Genomic DNA, 25,774 nt, shown 5'->3' with positions numbered 1-25,774 from the left:
AAAAAAACTGCTTAAACGAGCAAACATTCAACATTCAAAACTTAGCACTTTAAATAAGTGTTCGAGTCGGTCTCTAATACACAAGCTACATATTTGAATACACTCTCAACAGTTAAAAAATAAGAGTATATACAAATAATATTTCCGTTAAGTCTAATCGCTATCCTCAAAGAGATACAATGAAGTGTTAAGTAGTTTTCTTAGAGTTGTACGAGTAGGAAGGAGTGGACACGAGAGAGAGAATGGCATGTGGTCATGTGATGGAAGCTATCAACATTGTAATGAAAGTGAAGGGAGAATTTGGTTGGTTCCAATTATGGTAGTAGGACTCATCACAGCCATCCATTTCTTTGTTTTCTGATATGAACTGAGAGATGATGTTTTTTATGACTATTTATATCATTCTTTCTCCTACTTTTGGTAATCAATTAATCAAAAACTTTCCCTCAAAACCCACCTTTAAATGCCTCTTTTTGTCCCCTTTCATATCTTACATTCTGTCGCTATCTTATCGGAAGTCGGAACACGACGTATGAGTCCTGATGATCAAATTGTAGTAATGGTAAGAGATGTTGGAAATAGGACACTTTCTCGACCCAGCATGTTGAGACCAACACGTGACTAAGGAACGAGCTCTTAAAAAACAAAGCTCTTGTTCTTTCGTTAGGTGAATCTAGTGAAAGAATCGTTAGACCTTACGATACTCGTTAAGTAACTCATAGGAGTTTGATATCTCAAGTAAACGACCACTCTTTACTTGATGCCACTAAACCAAATGTTAAACATGCTATAAAATTAACATCTACTTCACTATCAAACTAAAAACGATCTCACGATCATGAGATCGTTCAAAATCAGTTACGCGCAAAATTGAATAGAGAAGATTGGCCAAGCACGAGTATATCTTTCATGATAGCAGGTCGGAAGCATACCGTATTCTTTCTGCTACTCGAACCAACAGCTAGCATGCTCGTTTCTCAGCCCCGAGCTTGTCTTGCAGCTTATGGATGCAAGGCCATGGAAGCACAGCAAAGGTCATATGCCATATACCACAAATCTCAGTAAGACAAATAACAATATCAGAAAATCTCTCTAAGCAATCTTGAACTGAAAACTGATTAGCGAGAACGTTCGTAACGATGGACAGCTCGAAACACGTTACGTACCATCGATGCAAAATAACGAAGATAATATGGAATTAAAGCAGAAAAAGTAAAGAACCAAAGAACTCGCACTAGATTGCGCAAGTAAACTCAACTCCACATGATATGATCGTGTTTTGTGTCGTGATCATACTTTTCAAACCGTGCGGCACCATGATTCTGACACAATCGTGATGAGTCTTTAATAAGGGAACTCAGGCTCCCTTATAATTTTTGCTTAGTTTTGCGGTTTTGTCGGACCTTAGGTGAGGTTTTCCTTCTTTGACCAAACACAACTCATGCGGAAACTACGCTTTGTTCAGGCATACGTGTCGCCCATGCGTAAATGTTCACTCGATAGCAACTCTAGTTGACTTGCCTCTACTCTAGGCTAAGTCCTAAGGCTTAACCTTTCTCCTTTTCAAAGTCAAGATCCTTCAAATGCGACGTCGCATTTTATCTTGTTATCTTGATTCTCAATAACATAGCCCACACATTTCATGATGCCAACCCAAGTCCCAAGATGTCATCGGCCTTCACTGCTCGCTTAACACACTTCGAGAACCAACCCATGAGTCAACAAGCATCCCGAACATCCATCCATTTGGGTACAATTGAGGTATGAACTCTCTCGTGTCCTTGGCGACTCATTCCTAGATACCGTACTAGAGAGCAACCCCATATATTAATACCTCCGCCTCAAAGGTGGAGGCACAATGTTAGCACACCCATGTCGTCCGACATTAAGTCTTTGACTCCTCAATACTCAACCAAATCCTCTTTTTGAGGATTGAATGCATCCCTATAGACCCATATTTAGTAATTCCTGAACTATTTCTGCTCTTTTTGAGGATTGAATGCATCCCTATAGACCCATATTTAGTAATTCCTGAACTATTTCTGCTGTGCCTGTGGAAACCCATTCCCAAAGGAACACACCAAGATCAATTTGTATTTCAAAGCTGCAAGACGGGAAGGATGTTCGAAGCGTTTTTCGTATTTCAAACCTGCAACATCAATTTCTCAACAATAGAAAAAAGGATAATAGTAAAAACAACGTACCTATTTAGAGCTGAGCCTTCTCAAATCTTATGCACCATGGATGTATGAGAAAACTGCAGTTCTCGACTTCATTGGTATCGAGTTACTGTAACGCAATAATTAGAGACCACATTGCAAGGATCTGATCACAGTTATGTCCATATAATTAACCTGCAGTACAGCTCGGTTTCTTACTCAAGCAGAACATGAAACCGATAAGCCACGACTCTGGACGAGATCATCTAACAGAGCCTTGAACGAAAATGTCCTGCAAATAACCAAGAATAATAGTGAACATTCGAGTGCGTGCATGAGGCGGGGTATCCTTGCAAGTAGACTAGAAGCTGTTTACCGGAAAAACGTCGCCGATGAAACTTCAGGAAACTGTATACACGCATATAAGCTTCCTGATTACCAGAAATGAATATTGTTAACAAGGGAAGAAAACACCATGGTAACCGAACGTTGTCCTCTTGGAGAAAACTACTCCGACCGTAATGTAAGAAACTCTATCGAAGTCCAACCACACACTAAAGGGATCACAACAAAAACTCACTTAACTATATGTAACGGCCCAAGCCCACCGCTTGCAGATATTATCCTCTTTGAGCTTTCCCTTCAAGGTTTTTAAAACGCGTCTGCTAAGAAGAGGTTTCCACACCCTTATAAAGGGTGTTTCGTTCTCCTCTCCAACCGATATGGGATATCACAATCCACCCCCCTTCAGGGCCCAGCGTTCTTGCTGGCACTCGTTCCTTTCCAATTGATGTGGGGACCCTCACCAAATCCACCCCCTTCGATGCCCAGTGTCCTTACTGGCACGCTGCCTCGTGTCTACCCTTTTTTGGGAACAGCCTCCTCGCTGGCACATCGCCCGGTATCTAGCTCTGGTACCATTTGTAATGGCCCAAACCCACCGCTAGCAAATATTGTCCTCTTTGGACTTTCCCTTTCGGGCTTCGCCTCAAGATTTTAAAATGTGTCTACTAGAAAGAGGCTTTCACGCCCTTATAAAAGGTGTTTCGTTCTCCTCCCCAACCAATGTGGGATATCACATAGATCAGATAGGACTCATTCATTGACAGCAATCTATTAACCATCAATGTTACAGTCATTACGTTTATAATGTCCACTTGCTTCGATCGAAAACAAAATTATTCAGCGTGCAAGGATGTTCCACCGAACGCATTACGTTTACCCCAATCTTAGACAATTAAAAGAAGGCTCCTGGGATTAGAATCATGATCAAAAGTTCCAAATAACAGGAAACACAGCCAATATAACTAAAATGTATGCATAGAATACACGTTTTTGTATCATTCTTACTGTAAAAACTATGAAGATATCAAATAAACAAAAGTTATAAAACTCCCTTAGCTTACCAGAAATAGAATGTTTGTCCAAGTTTCCGTCCAAGCATCCATTGTTGCCAACAACGGAGAGCCACCATTCAAGTCAGTGCCTCCAGAAGCTCCACAAGCTTCTCCATGAGGCAAAAATGGCTTATGAACTTCATGCTTCGACCACGCCCTCTCACAAAACGCCTCAAATTAACAACCTTAATACCATTATCCTCCCCCAAGATCTAAACCCCAAACGAAATGCTAATTGACCAAATGGGTTTGCAGCATTCAATCGCAGCACATTTCATCAATTTCAAACCTATCCCGTCATCGCCGTCGCTCACCATCATCGCCGTAAAAAGGGAGTGCAAGGGTTTAGGGTTTAGGGTTTAGGGTTTAGTCTAAAGCAAAGTCTACCGCTGCGGACTGTGGACTGACTCTTCACGCTTTCTCACGCACGTCCGAAAAATGCCTCTTTTTTTTTTCCCAAATTTTATTAATTAAATTAATAGAAATATCTTCCTCTAAAAAAAATGTAATTTTAAAAAATTTTAAAAATTTGAGTGTTTCAAAATATTTTTGCCCATAGTTTTAAATAAAAATTATTAGCTTAACTTTTTTTTTAATTTCATAATATCATGAACTTTAAAAAAAAATTAAAATACAATTATCTCCGTACCCTAATTAAAAAAATATCCATAAAATTTTTAAAAAAATTACTGTTTTTTGAATGAAACGCTAGAAGCTCCCATTTTCGTGAACTTTATAAAAAAAATAGATACAAAATAAAAGATCTCTGTAACAATCTAAGTCCACGATGAGCAGATATTATCCGTTTTAGCCCATTACATATCATTGTCAATTTCATGATTTTAAAACGACTATAGAGAGGATAGCCCTACTCCAATCAATATTTCACATGGTTCGGCGGCTTGTTTTAATACCATTTATAACCGTTCAAGTTCACTGCTAATACAAAAAACCATGCTAATAAAATCTACCATTACCTATAAATAGTAGCGGTGGTATCAAGATTCTAAGTTTGTGTGCGGGCGCGCTGCCACACAACACGCTGCTCCAAAAACCAACTCATTCACGCACCACCCCGCGCTCTACTACTGCTGCTTGACCTTGCACTCCCTCAATTTGTCCTCTTTCTCTTAGTTTATGATTTGAATTAGGGTTAAACTACACGTGCAGAGTTATTGACGTGAAAAATTCGAACAACTCTGATATGAATCCAACAACCGATTACTTTCATGTGCCCGAACGAGCAATTACAAGAAGCAATATTGTAATATTCATGTTTTGGCCTATTTAAAGGCATGAATCTTAATATTTCTCTTTTTTGGCTTATTTAAAAGCATGTAATATTCATATTAGGGGCATGAGTTGTTGAATACAGACAAAACCTTTGTGTTTTTTTATACCATTTTGGTTATTATTTTTCAAACCTTGCTTTGATGTTTAAACTGATTCATTGAATTACGAATTGTCTTGGTATCTAAGAGTGACCATCGTAGAATTCAAGTTCGATCTAAGAGTCATTCATCTTCTAACCAGCTCTTGGTTGGAATCAATCCGTTAAGTTAACTTTCTTTGTGAACGTTTTGCAAGGATTCTAGAAGGATCTCTAGCGTTGCAAATTCTAGCATTGTAGGCGCTTATCAAACTCGACCAACATAATTTAATTGATTTGATTAGAGTTGAATTATAAATTTATTTAAATTGGGTTGTGTAACGATCCAGATTCGCCGCTAGCAGATATTGTTCTTGTTGAGCTTTCCCTTTCGGACTTCATTTCCGGGCTCTAAAACACATATGTTAGGAGAATGTTTCCAGACACTTATAAAGGGTGTTATGTTCTCCAAAACGCGTCTCTTAGAGGAAGGTTTCCACACCAAGAGTGTTTTGTTCTCCTCCCCAACCAACGTGGGACATCACAATCCACTTTCTTCGGGCCCAGCTTCCTCACTCGTCTGTCATAGTTATTTATTTATTATTTATTCTTCTATAACTATTAAATAATAATTTTTAATTACTAATTTGAAAATTATTTGCAAATCTTAATTAAACATTTATAAATAAATAAATGTTTTAAGAATTACCATTTTAACTTTTTTAAAACTCAATTTTTTAATGAATCCTTCCGACCATTCCAATAAATTTACGATAATTTAGGTTTATTATTTAATAAGAGTTACTCGTGTTAAATTATTAGAATTTTATTATTATTATTATTATTTATTTTTACATATTTTAGTTGACGTATATCTTATATATCTTCATTCACATATTTTGTATCCTCGTGCTAGTGACGGGTTCAATTTTAATCTATGTATCTTTAAATATCTAATTCTAATCTATATACGTTCAAAAATTTTAAAAATATTAATATTACTTTTTAAAATTCATTGATATTATATTTATTTTTGAAGTTTTAAAGAAGGTCGGAAGATATTCTTAAAATCTTAAAAAATTTCAAGATATAAAATTTAAACATTTTTTTCAAACATGCATTATTTATTTATTTATTTATTTATCATCAACGTGATGAATTCATTTCAAGACATAAAATTTCTCAATTATAACACGTTATTCTATCAAATATTTTATTTTTTTTCCTGATGCTCGTATTCAAATACTCATAGGTTTACTATTTGCTTACGGGCTTCGTATAATTTAGAAAAATTAATTTTCTAAAAGCCGGTTCATGTCTCTCATCATTTCAGTGTTACATTTATTCATGACCGGACTTGTATGAATTAAAATGTTGAGGATTATTTGGAGTGAGTCCTGCATTGATTAATTTAGTGGAAGATCACGAGTTTATTAGTGAAGAATACTACACTGGCATTTAGGCTCAAAGTGGATAATATTGTACGGTTGCTAATTTACTCCGCTCATTAAAAAAAATTAATTTAAGCTATATTTGGAGGAAAGATTAAAATTATAATATTAATATAAATTTTTGATAAAATTAAAAGGGAAAGTTGATCCAATTTAGAAAGTCAGGGGCAAAAAAGTCCAATAAAGGTTTATTTGTCACATAGAGGCGCGTGAAAATGGGAAAGGCGCGTGAGTCTGAAACAGAATTCAGAGCATCGGAGCACCATGATGACAACAGTACGATTCATATCATCATATCATCTCTTCCTGCTTCCCATCTCTCAGACTTCACAAACAATCTCTCTCTCTCTCTCTCTACAATGAGCTCGATTCCACCATTTTCTCCTCCTTCTCCTTCTTCCTCCGATCAATTTTGAGCTTATTCCTACCGGCAGCAATGGTGGCGATGAAATGAAGGACCGCCAGCGCTGGCAGCCGGAAGAAGACGCACTCCTTCGAGCCTACGTCAAGCAATATGGCCCTAAAGAATGGAATCTCATCTCTCAGCGCATGGGGAAGCCTCTTCATCGCGATCCAAAATCCTGCCTCGAGCGCTGGAAGAATTACCTCAAACCTGACTTGAAGAAAGGCTCGCTCTCTCCCGACGAGCAGACTCTCGTCATCTCTCTTCAGGCCAAGTACGGCAACAAGTGGAAGAAGATCGCTGCCGAGGTCCCCGGCCGTACGGCCAAACGCCTCGGCAAGTGGTGGGAGGTTTTTAGAGAGAAGCAACTTAAGCAGTTGCAGAAGACGCAGAACTTAACGCAGAGGCGCGATTACCAAAACTCCGACGGGAATATTCCCGTTGTCGGTGTTTCCTCTCCGGAGAAGGCGGTTCAAGGTCCTTACGACCATATCTTAGAGACCTTTGCCGAGAAGTACGTCCAGCCCAAGATCTACGCCGCAGCGTTTCAATCTCCTCCTCCTCCGCCTCGTCTTTCCGTCCCCGAAGCCGATCCGGTCCTCTCGCTCGGATCGGTCAGTTCTACCACGTCATCTCCCACCGTCCTTCCTCTCTGGATGAACGTGAACTCCACTAGCACCGCCTCCTCTTCCACCGCGTCGACCACGCCATCGCCATCGGTGAGCCTCACGCTATCTCCCTCCGAACCAGCAATTCTCGAATCGGAAGTGAACCGGATCTTACCAGTTCAACAGATGGGAGCCTTAGTCCAGTACTGCAAGGATCTGGAAGAAGGACGGCAGAATTGGGTCCAACACAAGAAAGAGGCGACATGGCGATTGAACCGATTAGAGCAGCAGCTGGAGTCGGAGAAAGCAAGGAAGAAAAGAGAGAAAATGGAGGAGATGGAAGCAAAGATTCAGAGGTTAAGAGAGGAAGAAATGGCGTATTTAGGGAGAATCGAAAGCGATTACAGAGAGCAGTTGAGTGCCCTGCAAAGAGACGCAGATAGCAAAGAGGCAAAACTGGTGGAATCATGGTGCAGCAAGCATGCGAAATTGGCGAAGCTGGTGGAGAAATATGGAGTTCAGGGGCATGGATTGGTCATGGTTACAGGTAATTCAAATGATATCGTCCATTGAAGCTCTGCTTCCATGGCCGGCCGGCCATGGCGGTGGAGTTAAATTCAGGTTTGTTTTATCTCTGTACTTGTTTTACACAGACTGATTCTGTTGGGCACAATTAGAAAACCAGAGGAAGAAGATAGTAATCAATAGAACTTCAGAAACTTTTTTGAGCAATGGAGCTAAAACTAATTCAAAATGCAAGCTATTTAACCATTGCCAATCTGGGTTAGTTCTTGATTTGAACTTCGAGATTATATGCCTAAAATTTTGTCTATGGAGACCGAACTTATGAATTGCAGGGTGTTACCCTATTAGCGTTTGTGATGGTAATTGGTGTCATGTCCATAGCTCACAGATTGATAGTTGGTCATATTAGTGACTATGTGCATTCTTTATTGATCAATAATGTACTCAATCAAAATCATAAGTGCGTACTAGATTTCGTGCATCCAAGCACACCATATTAGTTTCGATTCAAACTTTTGATCCCTTGATTGAGATCATCCGTCTATTTTCAGGTAGACACAACAATCCTTCTTTGTATTTGGTTGGAAAGGTTGGCGATCTATCTTAGGTTATAAATTCTAAAATTTGTGTATGGAGACCGAACTATTGGTGTCATGTCTGTCGAGCTATTCTCAGATTGATAGTTGGTTACATTAGTATCTGATTACTGATCAATAACATACTCGCATCAGAATCGGAAGCGTTTACTAGATTTCGTGCATCCGAGCATATTATTACGGTTATTTTGATTCGAGTACGTTTAGTAGAAAGGAGCTTTTTAGTTGATGTGTTTATGTAATTGGTAAATAACAAGTATACATTATATTTCATTCACACTTAACACAAGAAATTAGAGTGCAAAACTGTGAGACTGAACTTGGGCTGACCCATATATCAAATTTCCTATTGGGCCTGGGTTAAACATGGACAAGCCCACCTTTTACAATTATAATGGACTGAACTTGGGCTGACCCATATACAAAATTTCCCATTGGGCCTGGGTTAAACATGGACAAGCCCACCTTTTACAATTTTAAAGGACAGAACTTGGGCCGACCCATATATCAAATTTCCCATTGGGCCCGAGTTAAACATAAGCCCATTCTCATTTATAATATCAATTCATTCAAAGCAACTAATCTTTTTTTATTAGTTACAAAATGTCGAGAAGTTTCGAAACTTTGACTTCTTTGTCGATGATATATATATATATTTTGTGTCAGTTGAGTTTTGTCCAAATTGATATTATTTCATTTATTTTAAAAAATACTATCCTAAAACTATTATTCAAAGACGTTTCAAATGTCATTTTAATTAGTTAACGATGAAAAATATCAATTAAATCCGTTAAATATCTTAAATTTTCGATATTTTTGGAAATGCAAAGAAACCCAATTCATTGAACTGACTAATTAGCATTTTTTTTTTGGTTTAATGCTCACAAAATCTTTGATTAATCCAAGACAAAGATATGGTAATTAATGCAAATGATTTAGAGTTTTATTTATTTATTTATTTATCTTTTAGTTTAAACAATGAAACGACTTCGTTTTGAGGATTGGAAGAATATAGGGAACCAGAAAACGACATGTCGAAGCGAAAACCAAGGCCTTGTCCAGTATGTTAAGGCACTTGCCTTGCCCTTCACGTGGCTGTCACGTGCATGATTAGAAATTACCATACTTTTCATTAAAATAATAATTAGAAAAGTATTAGAGAAGAGAGAAATGGAAGCTCGAGATGATAGAGCGGTAGATAAACAATTTTCATCTCGACAACGAAGATTTTGGTCACAAAAAGGGCATAATCGTAATATTTATCGATTATATTCATTTCATGGGTAGACGATAATTTTTATGTAACTGCTCGTAAGCTTATCGACATGAAGCAAAAGGATACACGACCAATTCAAATTCGCTACTAAACCTATTGTTAAAAGGTCAAATTCAGCAACGCAACAGACAAATAATATCGTTCAAAATTTATTAAAGTTCACTGATTCTTTACGTGACCCATTCATTTTTTATTTATTTATTTTGTGTGTAAAGAAAAATATACGAAACATTAAATGTGGGATTATGTCGAGGATTAAGCTAGAATGGTGTGACATATTGTAAGGTTTGTAACATTATATTATATTATGATTTAAATAATAATTTTGTAGGGATAATGTTTTTGTTTATTTTAGGTTGTTTGTCTGTTCATTTTATTTGTCCTTTTGTGTTTGTACCCACACCTTCCTGGAACCTTTAATTCTCTGTCTTCTTGAACAAATTTATTTATTTATTTAGTTGATTTTTCAAGATTTGATGCGTATTTTTGAAGAATATTATTTACAAAATAATAGTAATAATAATAATTGAATATATAAAAAAATGGAATTTGGATAAACGAAATTCATATGCACATGAAATGAATCTCTTTTTTCTCAAAAAAGAAAAAGAAAAAGAATTAAATTCCATTTGTTCTTTATTTAATATATTTATTTTATTTATTTAATGCCCCGACATGATATTTCTCTCCTAAAAAAACTAAGTCACGGCGGATATTTTTCGACACTGTTGTAAGAAATGTTCAAATCCGATGATTTTGACACGTATGACCGACAACCAACATCTGAAAATGGTTTGCTCCTAGTCAATTTTCATTCAACTGACGACAGGTACCATTAGCAACTTTCTGTTCGTATTTAAGGGCAGTTTCGAAAAACCCTACCCGACCCTTCAACAAGCCTATCTTTGCCCCTCTTGTCTATCCGATATCTCTATCTTGGTTATATCTCAACTTGTTTTCAATACCCATTTCGTGTGGTGTGTTAGATGATGCACCGTTCTCCTCGGTCGCATCATGTCACTTGTCTAGGCTCTCATGTGGCCGAATGGGCGCCACTTGAAGGTTGCCACTTCTCTTATCGCAACGTGAGGGTCACAGCCTACTCTCTTCATAGTTACGTTGTGACATTCTCCCCCCACTTAAACTAGTCATCGTACTCGATCACTTACTTGGGATCGCAACCTAAGACTTGAATTTCGATTAAAAATAGCCTATCATACATGTCGAAACATACGACCGTGACAAATATTAAAAATTAAAAAAAAAAACTTAATATCCCCAAATATCGACCTACACAAATTGAACATTTCTTATCACATTGTGGAAAAATACTGATCAAACGAAAATCAAACTCAAAATTTAGAGATAAAACAGTAACATTTTGAAACACCTGGTCCGAACCGAAAACACAGATACCCAAAAACGTTATTTTTTTTCGAGCTATGAATATAAAAGATCGAAACGACTTTATTTTCCACTAATATTCGAAAACCGAAAGGGAAAAGCATCAACTTTTTTTCATTTATCCAAAGATTCATAGGAATAATAATACTAAACCTAAAAACTACACCAAAAGGAAAGAACAAGGAAGCATCCCTTGAGGTCTCCCAAGAACCAAAATGGCTTCCCAAATCCCAAAACAATTCTTTCTTCCTTCTTCTTCAAATTTTAATATCAATGGGTCGACCAACTTTCTTGGTGTTTGAATTCCCAAATAAATGCTGTTTTTGAAACCCAAGAGAGTGAGAAACCTGGATTCCCTTCTCTATATAACTGCACGCCCCTTACTACTCATCAAACAAATTGAACAACACCGTTCGTACCACTAGAGTTGTTGCATACGCCACCATGGGAGACGGGAAGAACAAGAACAAGATCAAGAACAAGAATAAGAAGGTTTCGTGGAGATCACGATCATCTTTCGGGAGCTATATTAGAGAACAAAAAGGAAGACTTTACATTATTCGAAGCTGCATCGTAATGCTCCTCTGTTGGCACGACTAAATCCATTGTTCGTATCATCTTGTTTTTAATTTTCACGAAAAGGGTTCGTACCACTAGAGTTGTTGCAGACGCCACCATGGAAGACGGGAAGAACAAGAAGGTTTCGTGGAGATCCCGATCGTCTTTCGGGAGCTATATTAGAGAACAAAAAGGAAGACTTTACATTATTCGAACCTGCATCATAATGCTCTTCTGTTGGCACGACTGACTCCATTGTTCTATCGTCTTGTTTTTAATTTTCACGAAAAGGGTTCGTACTAGCATAGATGTTTTGTTCGAGCATGATTTGAAATCCCGACAAATTGAGTTGATCGGTGATGATAATAGCCTAGATTTGAACTCGTGATTGTAGTCTCCATTTTCCATCTTCAAATGTAAATAGTAGAGAAAAATTAAATTTTTATTTAATTTCTTCCCCATCTTTTCCCTATTTTTCTTCTTCTTTTGTTTAAGTAATATAATTATAAAAACGTATTAATATATTTTTTAAGAGTAATAAATTCAAATCTTTTCTATTAAAAAAATAATAAAATTAACATATTTTTAACAAATTTAAAATAATTCAAAAACATTTTGAGACTATTTATTAAATCATAAAAATAATTTAAAAAAAATCTAAATCACAATAAAAAAATAATTAAAAAAAGAAATCTTATAAAAGAAGTGTTTCACTTTTAGCGTTGCTTTTTTCTCAAAAGCAATATATCAATTAAAATAATATAATATATTTTATTTATTTGCAAAATGAGAGTATATATTCTCATCTCTATTGTCAAATCAAACCTTTAAAATATCTAATTTATTCCATTTTTCAAAAAATAAAAATTAAAAATTAAAAAAAATTTACCACCGAAAAATAATATTCGGCGCCCGATAACCTCAGAATTTCTCGATACATGATGGCTAAGAACTACGCTTAATTTTAGATTTCTATAATTGAATCTCTGAAAAGAAAGATGCATTTTGTTTGTGCCAACGACCCGAAATTGAGTTGACTGACTTAATCATTGGTGAGTACTCGAGAGTCAGTACTTCATTTTTGTTCGTGTAATAATAGAAATTTAATATTTTAAATGTTTTATTAAAATTAAGGGAAGCATTTATGACGTGATAATTATAAAAGAAATTGAAATTTTAATATAAAAAAAAAAAAATATTTAGCCTATAATGGATGTATTTTCATATGGGCTTTGGGCTATCAATATGTAACTCTATTGGATAAGGCCCTACATAGCTTCTCCATTGGAATGGTATCTGCTCGAAGAGCCCACGCTCGACTCTCGAGATTTACGGTCCGTCTCATAAAGACTTTCGATTTGACAAATTTCAAACAATCCCAACGTTTGGCAGATCAGTAAAAGAGAATCGACTAGTTTAATTATGATTTGAATAGGTTTCTAATAGAAAATACTTTAACTCTTGGAACCGAATGTGACTGCCCTAACCTGTTCTCCCATGTTGAGTAACAATGTACGCGGGTTGAAGCTCGGGATAGGAATGGAATAATTTTGGGTCGGACGAGACACGGTGTGCAAAAAGTTATGAGCAAAAAAGGTAGGCAAGGGGGGGCCTTGGAAGAATATTTCACATTTTTCATAACGTCCAATGTTTTTCATAATGATTTTGTTCTTCATCTTTATATATATTTGTCACCTTTTGTACGAATCCACTTTACATTTGATTCCTTCTCTAAACATAACCTACATTTAACTCAACTACCAATGAAATGAAATCCTCTCGACTTATGTTGATCGGACGTGTTGAGCTCGTCGAATTAAGGTCAAGAACAAAATTTGAGATTTAATGATGGTAAAACGAGATTCGACCGAGTCAATGGTCAATTAGGGTTACTAGTTTGAAAAAATAATGCACTGCACAATCTACATCCCTTAACTAGTCTCTCTCGGTTCTTTCATCGCTCTTTAAGCTCGTGGTACCATTCAGTCAATCCGTAACAACTCAAGTCCACCACTAGTCGATTGTAATGGCTCAAATCCCACGCTAGTAGATATTGTCCTCTTTGGGCTTTCCCTATCGGACTTCCTCTCGAATCTTTAAAACGCGTATGCTAGGGAAAGATTTTCACACCCTTATAAAGGGTGTTTCGTTCTCCTCCCAACCAATGTGGGATATCACAATTTACAAATGGTATCAGAGCCAGACACCGAACTATGTGCTAGCGAGGAGGTTGTTCCCCGAAGGGGGGTAGACACGAGGCAGTGTGCCAGTAAGGACGCTGGACCTCGAATGGGGGTAGATTTGGTGGTGGTCTCACATCGATTGGAGAAAGGAACGAGTGTCAGCGAGGACGTTGGACCCTGAAGGGGCGTGGATTATGATATCTCACATTGATTGGGGAGGAGAACGAAACATCTTTTATAAGGGTGTGAAAACCTTTCCCTAGCAAACGCGTTTTAAAGCCTTGAGGGGAAGCCCGAGAGGAAAAGCCCAAAGCGGACAATATCTGCTAGCGGTGGATCTAGAAAAAATGATTTATTTCCATCTCCAACTGACGTGGGATCAACACGTTCACGAGCATGAACAATATAAAATTTGGGCATTATTACAATGATCAAAACATAGTTTGTCAGAAGCTACTATTGATGGAGCCAACAATTTAACTTTTAGCATTACAAACCCATACTTCACAAATCAAACAGTAACAAAAGAACAGACATATGAATGACAACGTTTGGCCTTGTTACTCATCTATTATTGCCTACCTTATTTGTTTTTGTCCATATTGACTTCTTATGTTCGGTTTCCTTATTTGTGTTTTACGTTGTATTACTATTTTTTCAATTCTCGTTAATCAACGTTGCGTTGTGCTGGTTAGGTTAGACATTATCGAGCAATCTAAACAACCAGTTTGAATAATCTTTTTCGATTAGAAGATTCATAGCGATCCTCCAAACATAACTTACTCGAACGCTCGTTCCAATCCTCACAAAATTTGATTCGAAGTTAAAATGGGCAATGGGTAATTTAGAAAACAAGCCAATTTTCCAAATTGTTGTACTCAAATGGGATGTGGGTAAGGGGTCCTATCATGTCTCTTCACTAGGGCATGCCAGAAAGGCAACCATTTATTTCAAACTATTATCGGTACGACCCTGGTAATAGGTCGACTAATAAAGGGTTAAAGGAAATGAAAGTTACTATCTATACCAACAAGGTGCACCTTTATTTTCGGTGGTTCAATCATAGAAACTTCATGGTTAAACGTGCTTTTTACTTGGAGCAATTCTATGTTGGGTGACCTAGGAATTTTCTTTTCATGCATGTGAGTGAAGACAAAACGTGCTAGAGCGACTCGTGTTGGTTTATGTGGATAGTCTTCACTCGAGAATACCAAGGCCATCGAGTGTCAAATCTGGATTTTGAACGCTAATCCAAATGGGTCATTCTACATCCAACTTTTGAGGTAAACTTCATGTTCTTTGGCCTTTGAGTTGAATAAATGAAGTGGTTGGTTGATGAATGGATATGAACGGGTCTCGATTCATTCATATACCCCTTCTTTTTTGGGTGTTCTCGAGTTTATCTCAAAAGTTTTCGGACCCATTTGGATTAGAATTCGAAATTCGGATTTGACACTCGATAGCTTTGGTATTCTCGAGTGAAGACTATCTCCATAAACCAACACGAGTCGTTCTAGCATGTTTACTATCCCCATAGACCAACACGAGTCATTCTAGCATGTTTTGTCCTCACTCACGTACATCACAGGAAAATTCCTAAGTCATCCAACATAGAATTACTTCAAGTAAAAAACACATTTAACCATGAAGTTTCTATGATTGAACCACGGAAAAGAAATGTGCACCTTGTTGGTATAGATAGTAACTTTCATTTCCTTTAACCCTTTCTTAGTAACCTATTCTCAGGGTTACTTTCATACAGATTGGTCTCGATTCATTCATATATCCCTTCTTTCTTTGAGTGTCACATCATATAACTATATAATGATCGATCAAGACAAAACCAACAGTAACGCAAACATTGAGCCTAAGCTATACATGTAACCCTAATAACAAAACTTGGGAAATCATTCAATAATGCCGACCTCGATCGACCAAAAAAAAACAAGTTTCTTCAAGCAACGTCGAGGAAAATAGAACGGTCAGATCATTCAATTCTAACTATTAAAAGATTTGTTTCTTTTCGTCAATAATATATCATTTAGACATGGGCCTTTACCATATTGTCGGGCGACACTTGTCGAGCGGAGAGAGTATGACAGAGGGGCACAAGGGGGAAGAGCAGAAGCTTTATTAATGCTAGAGAGAGAGAGAGGAGAGAGAAAAATGGTTAGAGAGCCATAAGAGGTCAAGGTTAAGCAGGTAAGGATGCTTCATGTTGTACATGCAGTGAGTGTCCCAGGAACTTTCTTGTCAACATACAAAAGCAAAGACAACACATCATGTTGCCCTTTTAACACATAATTCATTGTCTTTTAAACATCTTTGCCTTCTTATTATACATATATATATATATATATATATATATATATATATATATATATACACACACACACACACCGATCTCAAATCCCGACATTAAGGATTTACATTTCTTAGATAAATTTTAACGGAGTTTATAGATTGGCTCGAGTGGTTGGAGTTACTTTTTCAAAAAATTTGTTTTTAATAAAAATAGAGTGTTACATATAAAACGTCTGAAACATTATATCTTAAAATAAATATAAGCCTATATAATTATATTTTAAGTTAAACAAATATATTTTAAAATTAACCATGAATTTAAATTGGTTTAGTTTAATCGGCTCATAAAATTTTTATTTATTTGAATTTAGCTCAACTGAAATAAGTTGATAACCCAACCTAAATTATAGAGATTGAGTTGAGTTATTAAAATTTTCACTAAGTCATATATACCTTTTTGAAATTATATATCTATATATATATATATATATATATATATCTTTTGAATTGAAAAATTTGGTCACGTAGATCTTCGATTTTGTTGGAATTTGTTGATAGCTCCGTACGAATTTACAATGGAAAAACTTCGGTTCGTTGTAAGATCACTGAAGGAAGGGTTGGTCATAAATTTGGAGAGTTTGCTTCAACACGAAAATGAAGACTTTCGAGAAGAAATATTGGACCGGGAAGAAAAGGGGAGAAAGTAAAGTCTAAGCGCATATGGCACGAAAAGGAAATCCGATTTCAAGTCGGTTCAGTGAGGGCGACCACGAAAGTCACCGAATGAGTCAGTCTTTTCCTTTCGTTTGTTATATATATATATATATATATAAATGTGGACGGGTCAACCTTATTAATATAATTAAGTCTAATTATCAGTAATTAGATGTAGGGGCAAAGTGCAAATATCAATAAATAAATGTTTTTTTTTTTACCTCTCCATTCATCTGAGTAACCCTAACCTAAAGGGCAATGCCACTAATTTGTAGGGCTCCCTTTGGTCTTTAAAAATGGCATTATTATAATAACCCTAGGGTGCAATAAAAACCCTTTCTTCTAGTTGAAATGACCCACGATCGAAATGTGTCGAAACAAATAACTGAAGCGGAAGAAAAACTGAAAGGGAGAGTGCTTTTAAATAGAAGAACTTTAATCACTTATGTTTTTCAATTCTAGCTGTGAAAATAACATATCGAAAGTATTTACATACATCTCGAGAGTATTTATAGTGGAAAAGACACAACTGATCTCCTAAACTTTCTCCTCGAGTTAATCAACTACTAAGGATTCTTCCTCAGATTAACCATTTTCCTAAATCTATTACAAATATCTTAAAATTGGTCTAGATTAATAATTCTTTGGTTAAGTCAAGATTATTAACTCACAGTTCTCACGAACACCATTAAATTTTTACTGAGTTATAACAAACGTTAAAAAGTAAAAAATTCGAATCTTTCTCGAAATTTGTATGAACTAGTGGATTTTGAAACGGATTTTCGTAACTTAACCCTACCCATTTAGAAGTATAACTAGGAGTTTCTTGAAGGTTCTTCCTTTGTTGGCATATCAAGTGGCAATCTCCCACGTTTGAGGGCCCAATCCAAACAAAAAGATACCAAAAAATGGCATTTTTAATGGGTAGAGAGTTCTTTGAGTTTCATATCACTTCCAAAATCCAAACAAAATGGCATCTTCAAGCTTCAATCTCAACCCTTTCCCTTGCTTTCCTCTTGCATTTCCTTCACTTCTCAACCCTGACCCTTCACCCAACAACCCTACTTTCAACTTCCATCAACCCCATCTAGATCCACTCTCATTTCTTCCTCCCTATTTCCCGATCGCCCACTTCTCGGCATCGGCAACGGGGAACAGTATCCAAGCTCTCGGCGACATCCCAAGTGCTCTTACGGTCGGGATGGGGACGGGGACGAGGACGGGGAAGAAGGATCGACATAGTAAGATTTATACGGCGCAGGGTTTACGGGATCGGAGAGTGAGATTATCCATCGATATAGCTCGAAAGTTCTTTGATTTGCAAGACATGTTAGGGTATGACAAAGCTAGCAAAACCCTAGAGTGGCTTTTTGGTAAATCTAGAAAAGCAATTAAAGAGCTTTCAAGGTCCAAGTATGGAAATGTTGAAGAAAAGGAGGAAGATAGTGAAAAAGTTGAGGTTTTTAATCTTCTTGCTAAAGAATCAAGAGCCAAGGCCCGAGCAAGAGCCAGGGAAGACGACAACGACAACGACAACGACAACGACAACGATAAAAAGTATTATGGTCATCGGATGAGCCGCGTCGAGGAAGTTTCAGATCATTGGAGTACTCAAACTTCAAATCTATCAATGGAGGAATACTCTTTCACGAACAAGAGAAGGATTTGTGCTACCAAGTTCATCGGTGACAACGACAACGACAATATGAAACCGTGTCGGGACGACGATGCCGAAGCCTCAAAAGGGTATTTACAAGAACACTCCATGATCAAGAGGAAATGGAAAGCTTCCTCCATTGATGGCATCCCAAGTTATCCTTTTTCCAAGTAATTTCAACCATCAAAGTCTTGAAATTTCTGCTTTTTTACCCAATAATTTCTGATTTTTCTATGTTTTTTTTTGCAGGATTTGAGAGTTTAATGAAAACCCTTTTGAGAAATTAAGGATAAAATGCAGCCAAGAACGTCAAAACATGGCCTTTTTTAGATCATATTATAATAATTAAAGACTGATGATGATGTTTTTTCCTGCTTTATTAAGGTTACTAGATCATGTTTGATTTCCGTCCTTAGTTTATCCGAATATATATTGTCTTTGTCTTATGCCTATCTTCAAATGACAATAGTTTATGGTTTTGGCTGTCAATGGAGGTTGGATTTTGTGAATTTGTTGTCGGGGACATATCAATGTGTGCCAAATTAACGGCGAGTTGACGTTGGGAGCATCGAGGAAGAAGTAAACGTTCTTCCTAGGGTTGCTAGATATGTCTTAAAATTACTTCTGTCATGTCCAAAATCACACTTTAGAACGTATTTCAAACATTAAAAATCAATTTAATGTTATGAAATGTGAGATCTTATGTCGGTTGGAGAAGGGAATAAAACATTTCTTATAACGGTGTGGAAACCTCTCCTTAGGTTTTAAAACCGTGAAGCTGGCAGTGATACGTAACAGGCCAAAGTGAACAATATTTGCTAACAGTGGACTTGGACTGTTATATGAAAATAGGGTTTTCTGTAATTCTGAACAAAACAAAAGATATTTTAACCGTTTCAAAACCATTTTCAAACATGTTCTCTGATAGGTTTGTTTGTCATGGTTTAACTCGGTATTAGAGATTTCTGAGTTCTTGTCTTTGCTATGTTATTCATTCTCGTTCTATTCATATAATTGCTATACCACCTAGAATTTAGGAAGGCATTTGAATTGAAAGGAAAATCGAGCATATTTATATCAAATCAAGTTTTCGAGTTGAGTAGTGATTGATTCATTATTTCTAGAGCTTTGTGCGCATTGCTTTAGGGTATTTGAGTTCATGTGTTAAAAAAAAACTTTGTCAAAATCCTTTGTAAAAGATATTTGAAAATGAAAGTAAAAGTGCAAGTAAATGTCAAAAAAAATGATTGACATGAAACATTAGCAACCTAGCTTCCCCTTTTTGTTCGTAGTTTGACAACATTTGTGCACTAAAAGTTCGTCGAGTTTTGAGATTTTATTTTTTGAGATTAATAGTGTTAATTTACATAATGAAACCGAGTCGTTTGTCAAAATTAAATCGCGGGTTTAATTTGTATTTGTCTGGTTTGGTTAAGAAACTAAATAGTAGGTCATCTGGAGTTGGAGGATTCGAATATTCAAATTCTTAGGTCAAGAATAAATACTTAAACCATTTGACAAATGTTCAGGTTGACAGAAGAGATGAAGTAAAAACATAAACAAAAAGAAACATTAAATGAAGTTTCTTTTAGTTCAACAACGTCACTCTCGACCGAAAACATAGGACTTAATTAGTTGACATGTTAAATATAGTTGAGATCGAGCATTCCCACGTGTTGAACAAATTAAAGAGGAAATGATAACATACAGTATTTTTTTCGTATATTTTTTTTATAAGATTTCTAACCCGAAAGTATAGATACTAAAATAAAATAAATCTCGAGTAAGGTTTAAGGATATTAAAGGTGATTAGTAGAGAATAATGATGGTAAGTATTATTAGATAATGGAATTTGGGGAGAAGGGAAAGAAAAAGGAGTGATTTGAGAGTAGGGGTAGGGGTAAGGGGCAATACCAAAAGGGCTTTGAAACCACGACCACCCAGGCCCCATCTTCTAAAATAATATTGAACCATTATGAATGGTTGATAAATAAATAAAAAAATTAAAAATTATTTTTTTAACAACCTGACAACCCCAACCCTAACATTTGGGTTTTGAAAAATTTTGGGTTGGGTTAGGTAACCTAACCCGAACATTTGGGTTGGTCCAAAAAAACTCCCTCAATCCAATTCAACCTGATCCATGTACACCCCTACTAACTAGTATCTTAAAGGTATAGTTCAATCTATCTGTAGTGCCTGTTGATGAATCTAAGCACAGTTCTTTATATAAGACACAAATTAACATCTTAAAGATAAATAGTTCGGTCTACCCATTAGTCCGTTGATGAATCTAAGCATAAGTCCGCATATAAGATACTAACATCTTAAAAGTCGACTCGTTGTACTCGATGGTGTTGTTGGACTGGAAAGAGAAACTAAAGCAAGAAAGAGGTGGAAAATTAGGAGTGCAGAAGAGCCAGTGGGGATGATGAGATGAGAAAGTTGGAGGGAGATGGGATTTTCTTTCACAGATTCCCAGGAAACAAACAGAAAATTTTGACTGAATCAGAAATGGTAAAATCTATCCCATATATATATGTATATATATGTATATACACATATATATATATATCCCTTCCTCCATATGAAGATGAAGACATGCAAAGGTAACAATACAATGAACTGAGTGAGTTTAGAGAGATAAAAAGAAGAGAGGCATCTAAATCTGTGGAAGCAATACACTTCAAAGTTAAGAGGTCTGAGTCTCTGACACTACACTCACTTCACTCTTCATTACATCTAACTCAAACCGCAGAACAGAACAGAAGCTATAATAGTGCAGTGATTCATATAATATATACATAACTTTCTAGGGTTTAGGGTTTATAAAAAAGAATGGGTTTCTTACAATCTATGTTCTCCAGGTATGATCATCAAAGACATCAGCAAAATTTAAACTTATAGTACCTCACATCTTTACTTTCTAGCCTTGCAGATTACACATACATACATACATACATATATATATATTGCCTTTAATGATGAGGAAGAGTACTTCACTTCCTTAAGAACTGTACTTTTTTATTTGAAACATTGAAAGTAAATGTTGAAGGAGGACAAGATTGAAAAGAAGGTTAAGACAATGGATTAAGAGTGGAGATTAGTGAAAAAATGGAAACTAAACATAAACCCTATTCAAAACTCATATCTTTGGCCAGACACAATCTTTCAGCCTCTCAACTTTTATGCTCCTTTTATGCTTTCATACCATTAATAATGTAGTTCTAAATTAGTCATTGAAGTTTAGTTTATGATTAAAAACATTGTCTGATGAATGTTACTAATTAAATGTAAACCCTCCTCTTAGTTCATCCACTCGAGGGAGTTCATTATCGTTCATAAATCAACGGTAATATTTTTTTAGTTGTTTAGCAAAAAGCTTATTGTAACAGCCCAAGTCTACCGTTAGTAGATATTTTCATCAGTGGACTTTCTCTTTTGAGTTTTCTCTAAAGATTTTTAAAACGTGTCAACTAGGGAGAGGTTTCTACGCCTTTATAAAGAATATTTTGTTCTCTTCTCTAATCAATGTAGGATCTCGTACTTGTGTTATATTGTTATTAAATGTTAGCTTCACAGTTTTGCTAATACTAAGTACCTAGGAACACACAAGTATTTTGTATAAACTACCACTTTCACTGAACAATAAACTTCTTCAAAGGCAAGAACTTAATAGTGATTAATAAGTCCTTGGATCAAATTTTTGCTTCATATCAGTGGCAGTCTGAGTATGATGAATATGTAACTCTAGATCCTCTTCAATTTAATAATCAGTTGGTAGTCTGAATAAATGAATCAAAACAATGCACAGTGGAAAATGAATAAACGAATTGGTAGAGATATTATATAGCTATGTATTCAAACAATAATACATAATTCAATGGGTAATCTTAGGTTTGCTACTTCTAAACCAACAATAGGCACTACTAATATCAGTAATGCTACAACGAATAGAAGTTTTGAATGCTCCCCTGCAACTGCTATTGCAGACTAGATTCAGGAGCTTCTATAGCAATATACATAATAGCCAAGACACACAGTAAACACAGTGGTAATATTTTGATATTACCCACAGAAGCAGTCATTTGTAAGCATAAAGACAAGAGGAAGGCTTCAGAAGGGGCTAACCATTCGAGCCAATCTTATCAAAATCTCTGGAACAAGGCGTGGTTTTGGCGGGGCCATAGAATCCTTTGCAAGAGCTTCCTCATCGCCAGCATGTAATATGGAAACTATTTGATCAAATAGTTCATCATTTCCTCCCCGGAAAGGATCCTGCAAAAGATAATCAGAAGTTTCACAAATTGACTTAGCAGAGTGATGTAAGCAGCAATCTCTCATCTTCCCAAGTAGAACATGAAACGAAAGTAACATTAATCTTTTTTGACTTCTTGAAATAGAATGGTTAAGTTACCTCTCCTTTTCTAAGACTATTTATATAAGTGTGTATATAATTTACTTAAATGAGTTTGTTAAAAGACATCGAAAAATAAGACGATCGAATTCCATAACCACATTTTTTGCACCTTCTCTTCCTAGATCTTTTGTGATAGCTTTGTGGAAGTCAAAAAGCCCAAAAAGTATTCAATTTTGGGTTTTGCTATCATATAAATCTTTCTGATATCAATCTTGAGAATAACCAAAAGACAACAACAGAAGCTACAACAGAGCCATGAGATCAGCTTACTTGAAGGAACAAATCTGTATGAGTTTTTCCCTCATAGAGAAATAGGTCAGCTTGTGCCCCTGCTTTTCGAAGTGTCTCCACAAACGTTACACTGCAAATTTGAAATTAGCATATGAAAGTTTGAAGGACATAGAACTTATTCATCCAACCATGAGAATATATTTTTTTATGGCAAAGTGCTGCTTGAAGTCGCGAACAGCGTATGTACGCCATAATCGGATTGCTTTTCTTTTTACTGGTTTCATAGCTATGCATAATTTATATACTAGTATGAGAGCAGGAGCTGATTAGCAAACATCTATTATAAGATTTCAGAAAAGCTATAAAATCTTGATAAGTAGAAGGCCACATGCGCTTTTTTCTTTCCACTCCAAGTACATACTTTAAACCACTAAAAATACCTTCTTTCACATTCACCAATTCAAACGAAATTAAAAAAATGCAGCACTTAACTATTCCATAAATTGAAGAAAATAGGTTACTTAAAATAATTTATTAGCATTCATCTGATATCAATTCAATAAGAGTATCTCACTAACCTCGCATCTGACGGGATTGAATAATCACCAGTGCCATGGAAAAGAACAAAAGATGGTAAACTGGGTACAACATCTCTAATGCTAGGATCTTGGATTCTTATTTCCGGGGAAAATTTGGACAAAGATGCTTCACCTTCCATTATGCTACAGAAAAACAAAATGGCACAAATTGAAAAAGAATAAGTCGACATAAATCAGTCAGTAATGAAGAAAAACGTGACATTTAGAACCTACCTCAAAAAGACGGAACGATATAAACCCCGACTATCAAAGTGATCAATTAGTTTCAATAAGTTATACCTGTTCACAGAATTCAGAAAAGGAAACTTGAGTACAGGGTCCTCGTCCATGAACCAAACAAGAAAGAAAATTGCAGTCATCAAACTGGGACCTCATATAGCAATGAAATAAAAATATGAAGAGCAACGGTCAATTAAAGACGTTTCTACTACTTTCTAGCAGGACTACATTTTGACGAATGAACTGTTTGTGAAATTCAAGCCTCAAATATATGGGCTTCAACTTTTAATATCTATAGAATGCAAGGCATTTCCCTCGTCCCCACATATAGATAATAAAAAATTTGAGAGGAAAAGGCATATAAACCATTGGCACGAAAAAGGATCAACCAAGTGGAGGCCTTTCAGTTTTTATAAGGCCCCCTTAAGCTATACTCTGAAAGGAAAGTAAAAGCATTTACACCAGTCAAGAGCCAATACAAAAACATGACCAGAGAATCTACCCAAGGGGAGGGATTTGTTGTTAAAGCTCCAGAGATGAGAAGTTGAGAGGTTAAATTCAGTAGTAGAGCCATCAATTAGCAACAACCAGCTTTTTTTTTTTATTGCACAAGTCCAAGAAAAATATGGATAACGTCTATGATTCAAATTCTTCTCATCTTTACTTATCTCCCATCCTGTTGTTCTATTCTGTCTAGCACCTTTTAAGCACAAGAATAACACAAAAGTACTTCATCTAAGTGGTCTTTTGAAAAGAATAGAAAATTTAACATTGGTGGCCAAGCATACTATGTTCAATCGTAGACAAATCACAGAGGCTTGGTGCTATTATTTATAAAATTTCCTGGTAATCCCTTAAATTCCATAAGAATGAAGCGACTGTAAGAATTTACCCTCCAGATAAACCAAAATAAGCTTTTATTTGGGATACACTCCAATCTACACTCTCTTCTTTTCCTGCTTCTTTGATTGCTTGCTCCAAGAAGGCACAAACGGAAATATGTGCACCAGCTGATTGTCCCATCAGAAAGATTCTATTCAGATTGGGAAAATAAAAAAAATAAGATAGTGAACATGTGATGAGGGGTGAGAAAACGAAGAAATTATTCAGTCACCTGTCCTGATCTCCTCCATAGTCTGCTATATTCTTGCATACATATGAAATTCCTTGAGAAATATCTTTCACCATGTCACTAATTGTACCCTGAGGGAAGTTTCTGCAAGGTAGAGAGTTCTGAGATTAAGACAGAAATCTAGGACATGGATAAGAAAGACAGATTTATTAAAATATACATTTTTCAAAAATCGATATTATTTTTATACCAAAAAGAAGTGTAAAGCTTAGTTATGCATTTAAACCAATTTGATGCGTTAACTTTCATCATATATTACTATTTATGTCTGCTAGTTATGTTTAACAATTGTTTGATACATAACTAACAAGTGATAGAATTATTTAACTTTGAATAACTAGATCTGACATGCCAGTGTGCGAATAGTACCCTACCCATGTTCAAAATGTGTCGGAGTATCAATATGTCCTAACACATGTTGGATACAGGCACATTACCCGGACTAAAGGTCTAAGCTTCTGAGATTGACAAATGTCATTCAGGCAAGTTTCTTGCACCCATCATTCTTCAAATAAGTCTAACAGAGAAAAAACCAGCAGACTCGACACCCCCCCCCCCCCCCCCCCCCC

The 25,774-nt window shown here is 36.1% G+C and overlaps 4 protein-coding genes and 1 long non-coding RNA gene across 7 annotated transcripts in view; 3 read left to right on the top strand and 2 right to left on the bottom strand.

Moving 5' to 3' along the window:
* Positions 1–1,985: 1,985 nt before the first annotated feature.
* LOC111441449 lies at positions 1,986–3,987 on the bottom strand. Of its 3 annotated transcripts, XR_002710159.1 has the most exons (4): positions 3,566–3,987; positions 2,536–2,692; positions 2,205–2,451; positions 1,986–2,104 (listed from the first exon to the last, which is right to left on the bottom strand). It is a non-coding gene; the product is annotated as an uncharacterized LOC111441449 (long non-coding RNA). The 3 variants fall into 3 exon arrangements; XR_002710157.1 differs by having other exon boundaries at positions 1,992–2,451; XR_002710158.1 differs by having other exon boundaries at positions 1,992–2,451; positions 2,536–2,590.
* A 2,603-nt stretch (positions 3,988–6,590) lies between these two features.
* Positions 6,591–8,317, top strand: LOC111442290 (protein rough sheath 2 homolog). The gene has a single exon (XM_023079625.1). It carries the CDS (start codon positions 6,827–6,829, stop codon positions 7,958–7,960), a length of 1,134 nt encoding a protein of 377 aa, XP_022935393.1. The 5' UTR covers positions 6,591–6,826; the 3' UTR covers positions 7,961–8,317.
* Positions 8,318–11,356: 3,039 nt separating this feature from the next.
* Positions 11,357–12,188, top strand: LOC111442169. The gene has a single exon (XM_023079451.1). It carries the CDS (start codon positions 11,633–11,635, stop codon positions 11,786–11,788), a length of 156 nt encoding a protein of 51 aa, XP_022935219.1. The 5' UTR covers positions 11,357–11,632; the 3' UTR covers positions 11,789–12,188.
* A 5,729-nt stretch (positions 12,189–17,917) lies between these two features.
* LOC111441718 (transcription factor TCP12-like) lies at positions 17,918–19,008 on the top strand. The gene is made up of 2 exons (XM_023078815.1): positions 17,918–18,774; positions 18,854–19,008. The coding sequence occupies exons 1-2, from the start codon at positions 17,918–17,920 to the stop codon at positions 18,858–18,860; spliced, it is 864 nt and encodes a 287-aa protein (XP_022934583.1). The 3' UTR covers positions 18,861–19,008.
* Positions 19,009–22,427: 3,419 nt separating this feature from the next.
* Positions 22,428–25,774, bottom strand: part of LOC111442408 (isoprenylcysteine alpha-carbonyl methylesterase ICME) — a 6,598-nt gene continuing 3,251 nt past the window's right edge. Inside the window, exons 6-11 of the mRNA XM_023079808.1 lie at positions 25,188–25,289; positions 24,966–25,106; positions 24,068–24,133; positions 23,834–23,977; positions 23,295–23,385; positions 22,428–22,882 (exon numbers count right to left, since the gene is read on the bottom strand). Of these exons, the coding sequence (XP_022935576.1) occupies positions 22,721–22,882; positions 23,295–23,385; positions 23,834–23,977; positions 24,068–24,133; positions 24,966–25,106; positions 25,188–25,289 (706 nt within the window). The 3' untranslated portion in view covers positions 22,428–22,720. The remainder of the gene's footprint in view (positions 22,883–23,294; positions 23,386–23,833; positions 23,978–24,067; positions 24,134–24,965; positions 25,107–25,187; positions 25,290–25,774) is intronic.

This window comes from Cucurbita moschata, unplaced genomic scaffold, assembly GCF_002738365.1.
Source record: "Cucurbita moschata cultivar Rifu unplaced genomic scaffold, Cmos_1.0 Cmo_Scf00004, whole genome shotgun sequence".
NCBI classification, from domain to species: Eukaryota; Viridiplantae; Streptophyta; class Magnoliopsida; order Cucurbitales; family Cucurbitaceae; genus Cucurbita; species Cucurbita moschata.
This window is presented reverse-complemented; position numbering and strand designations above follow the sequence as displayed.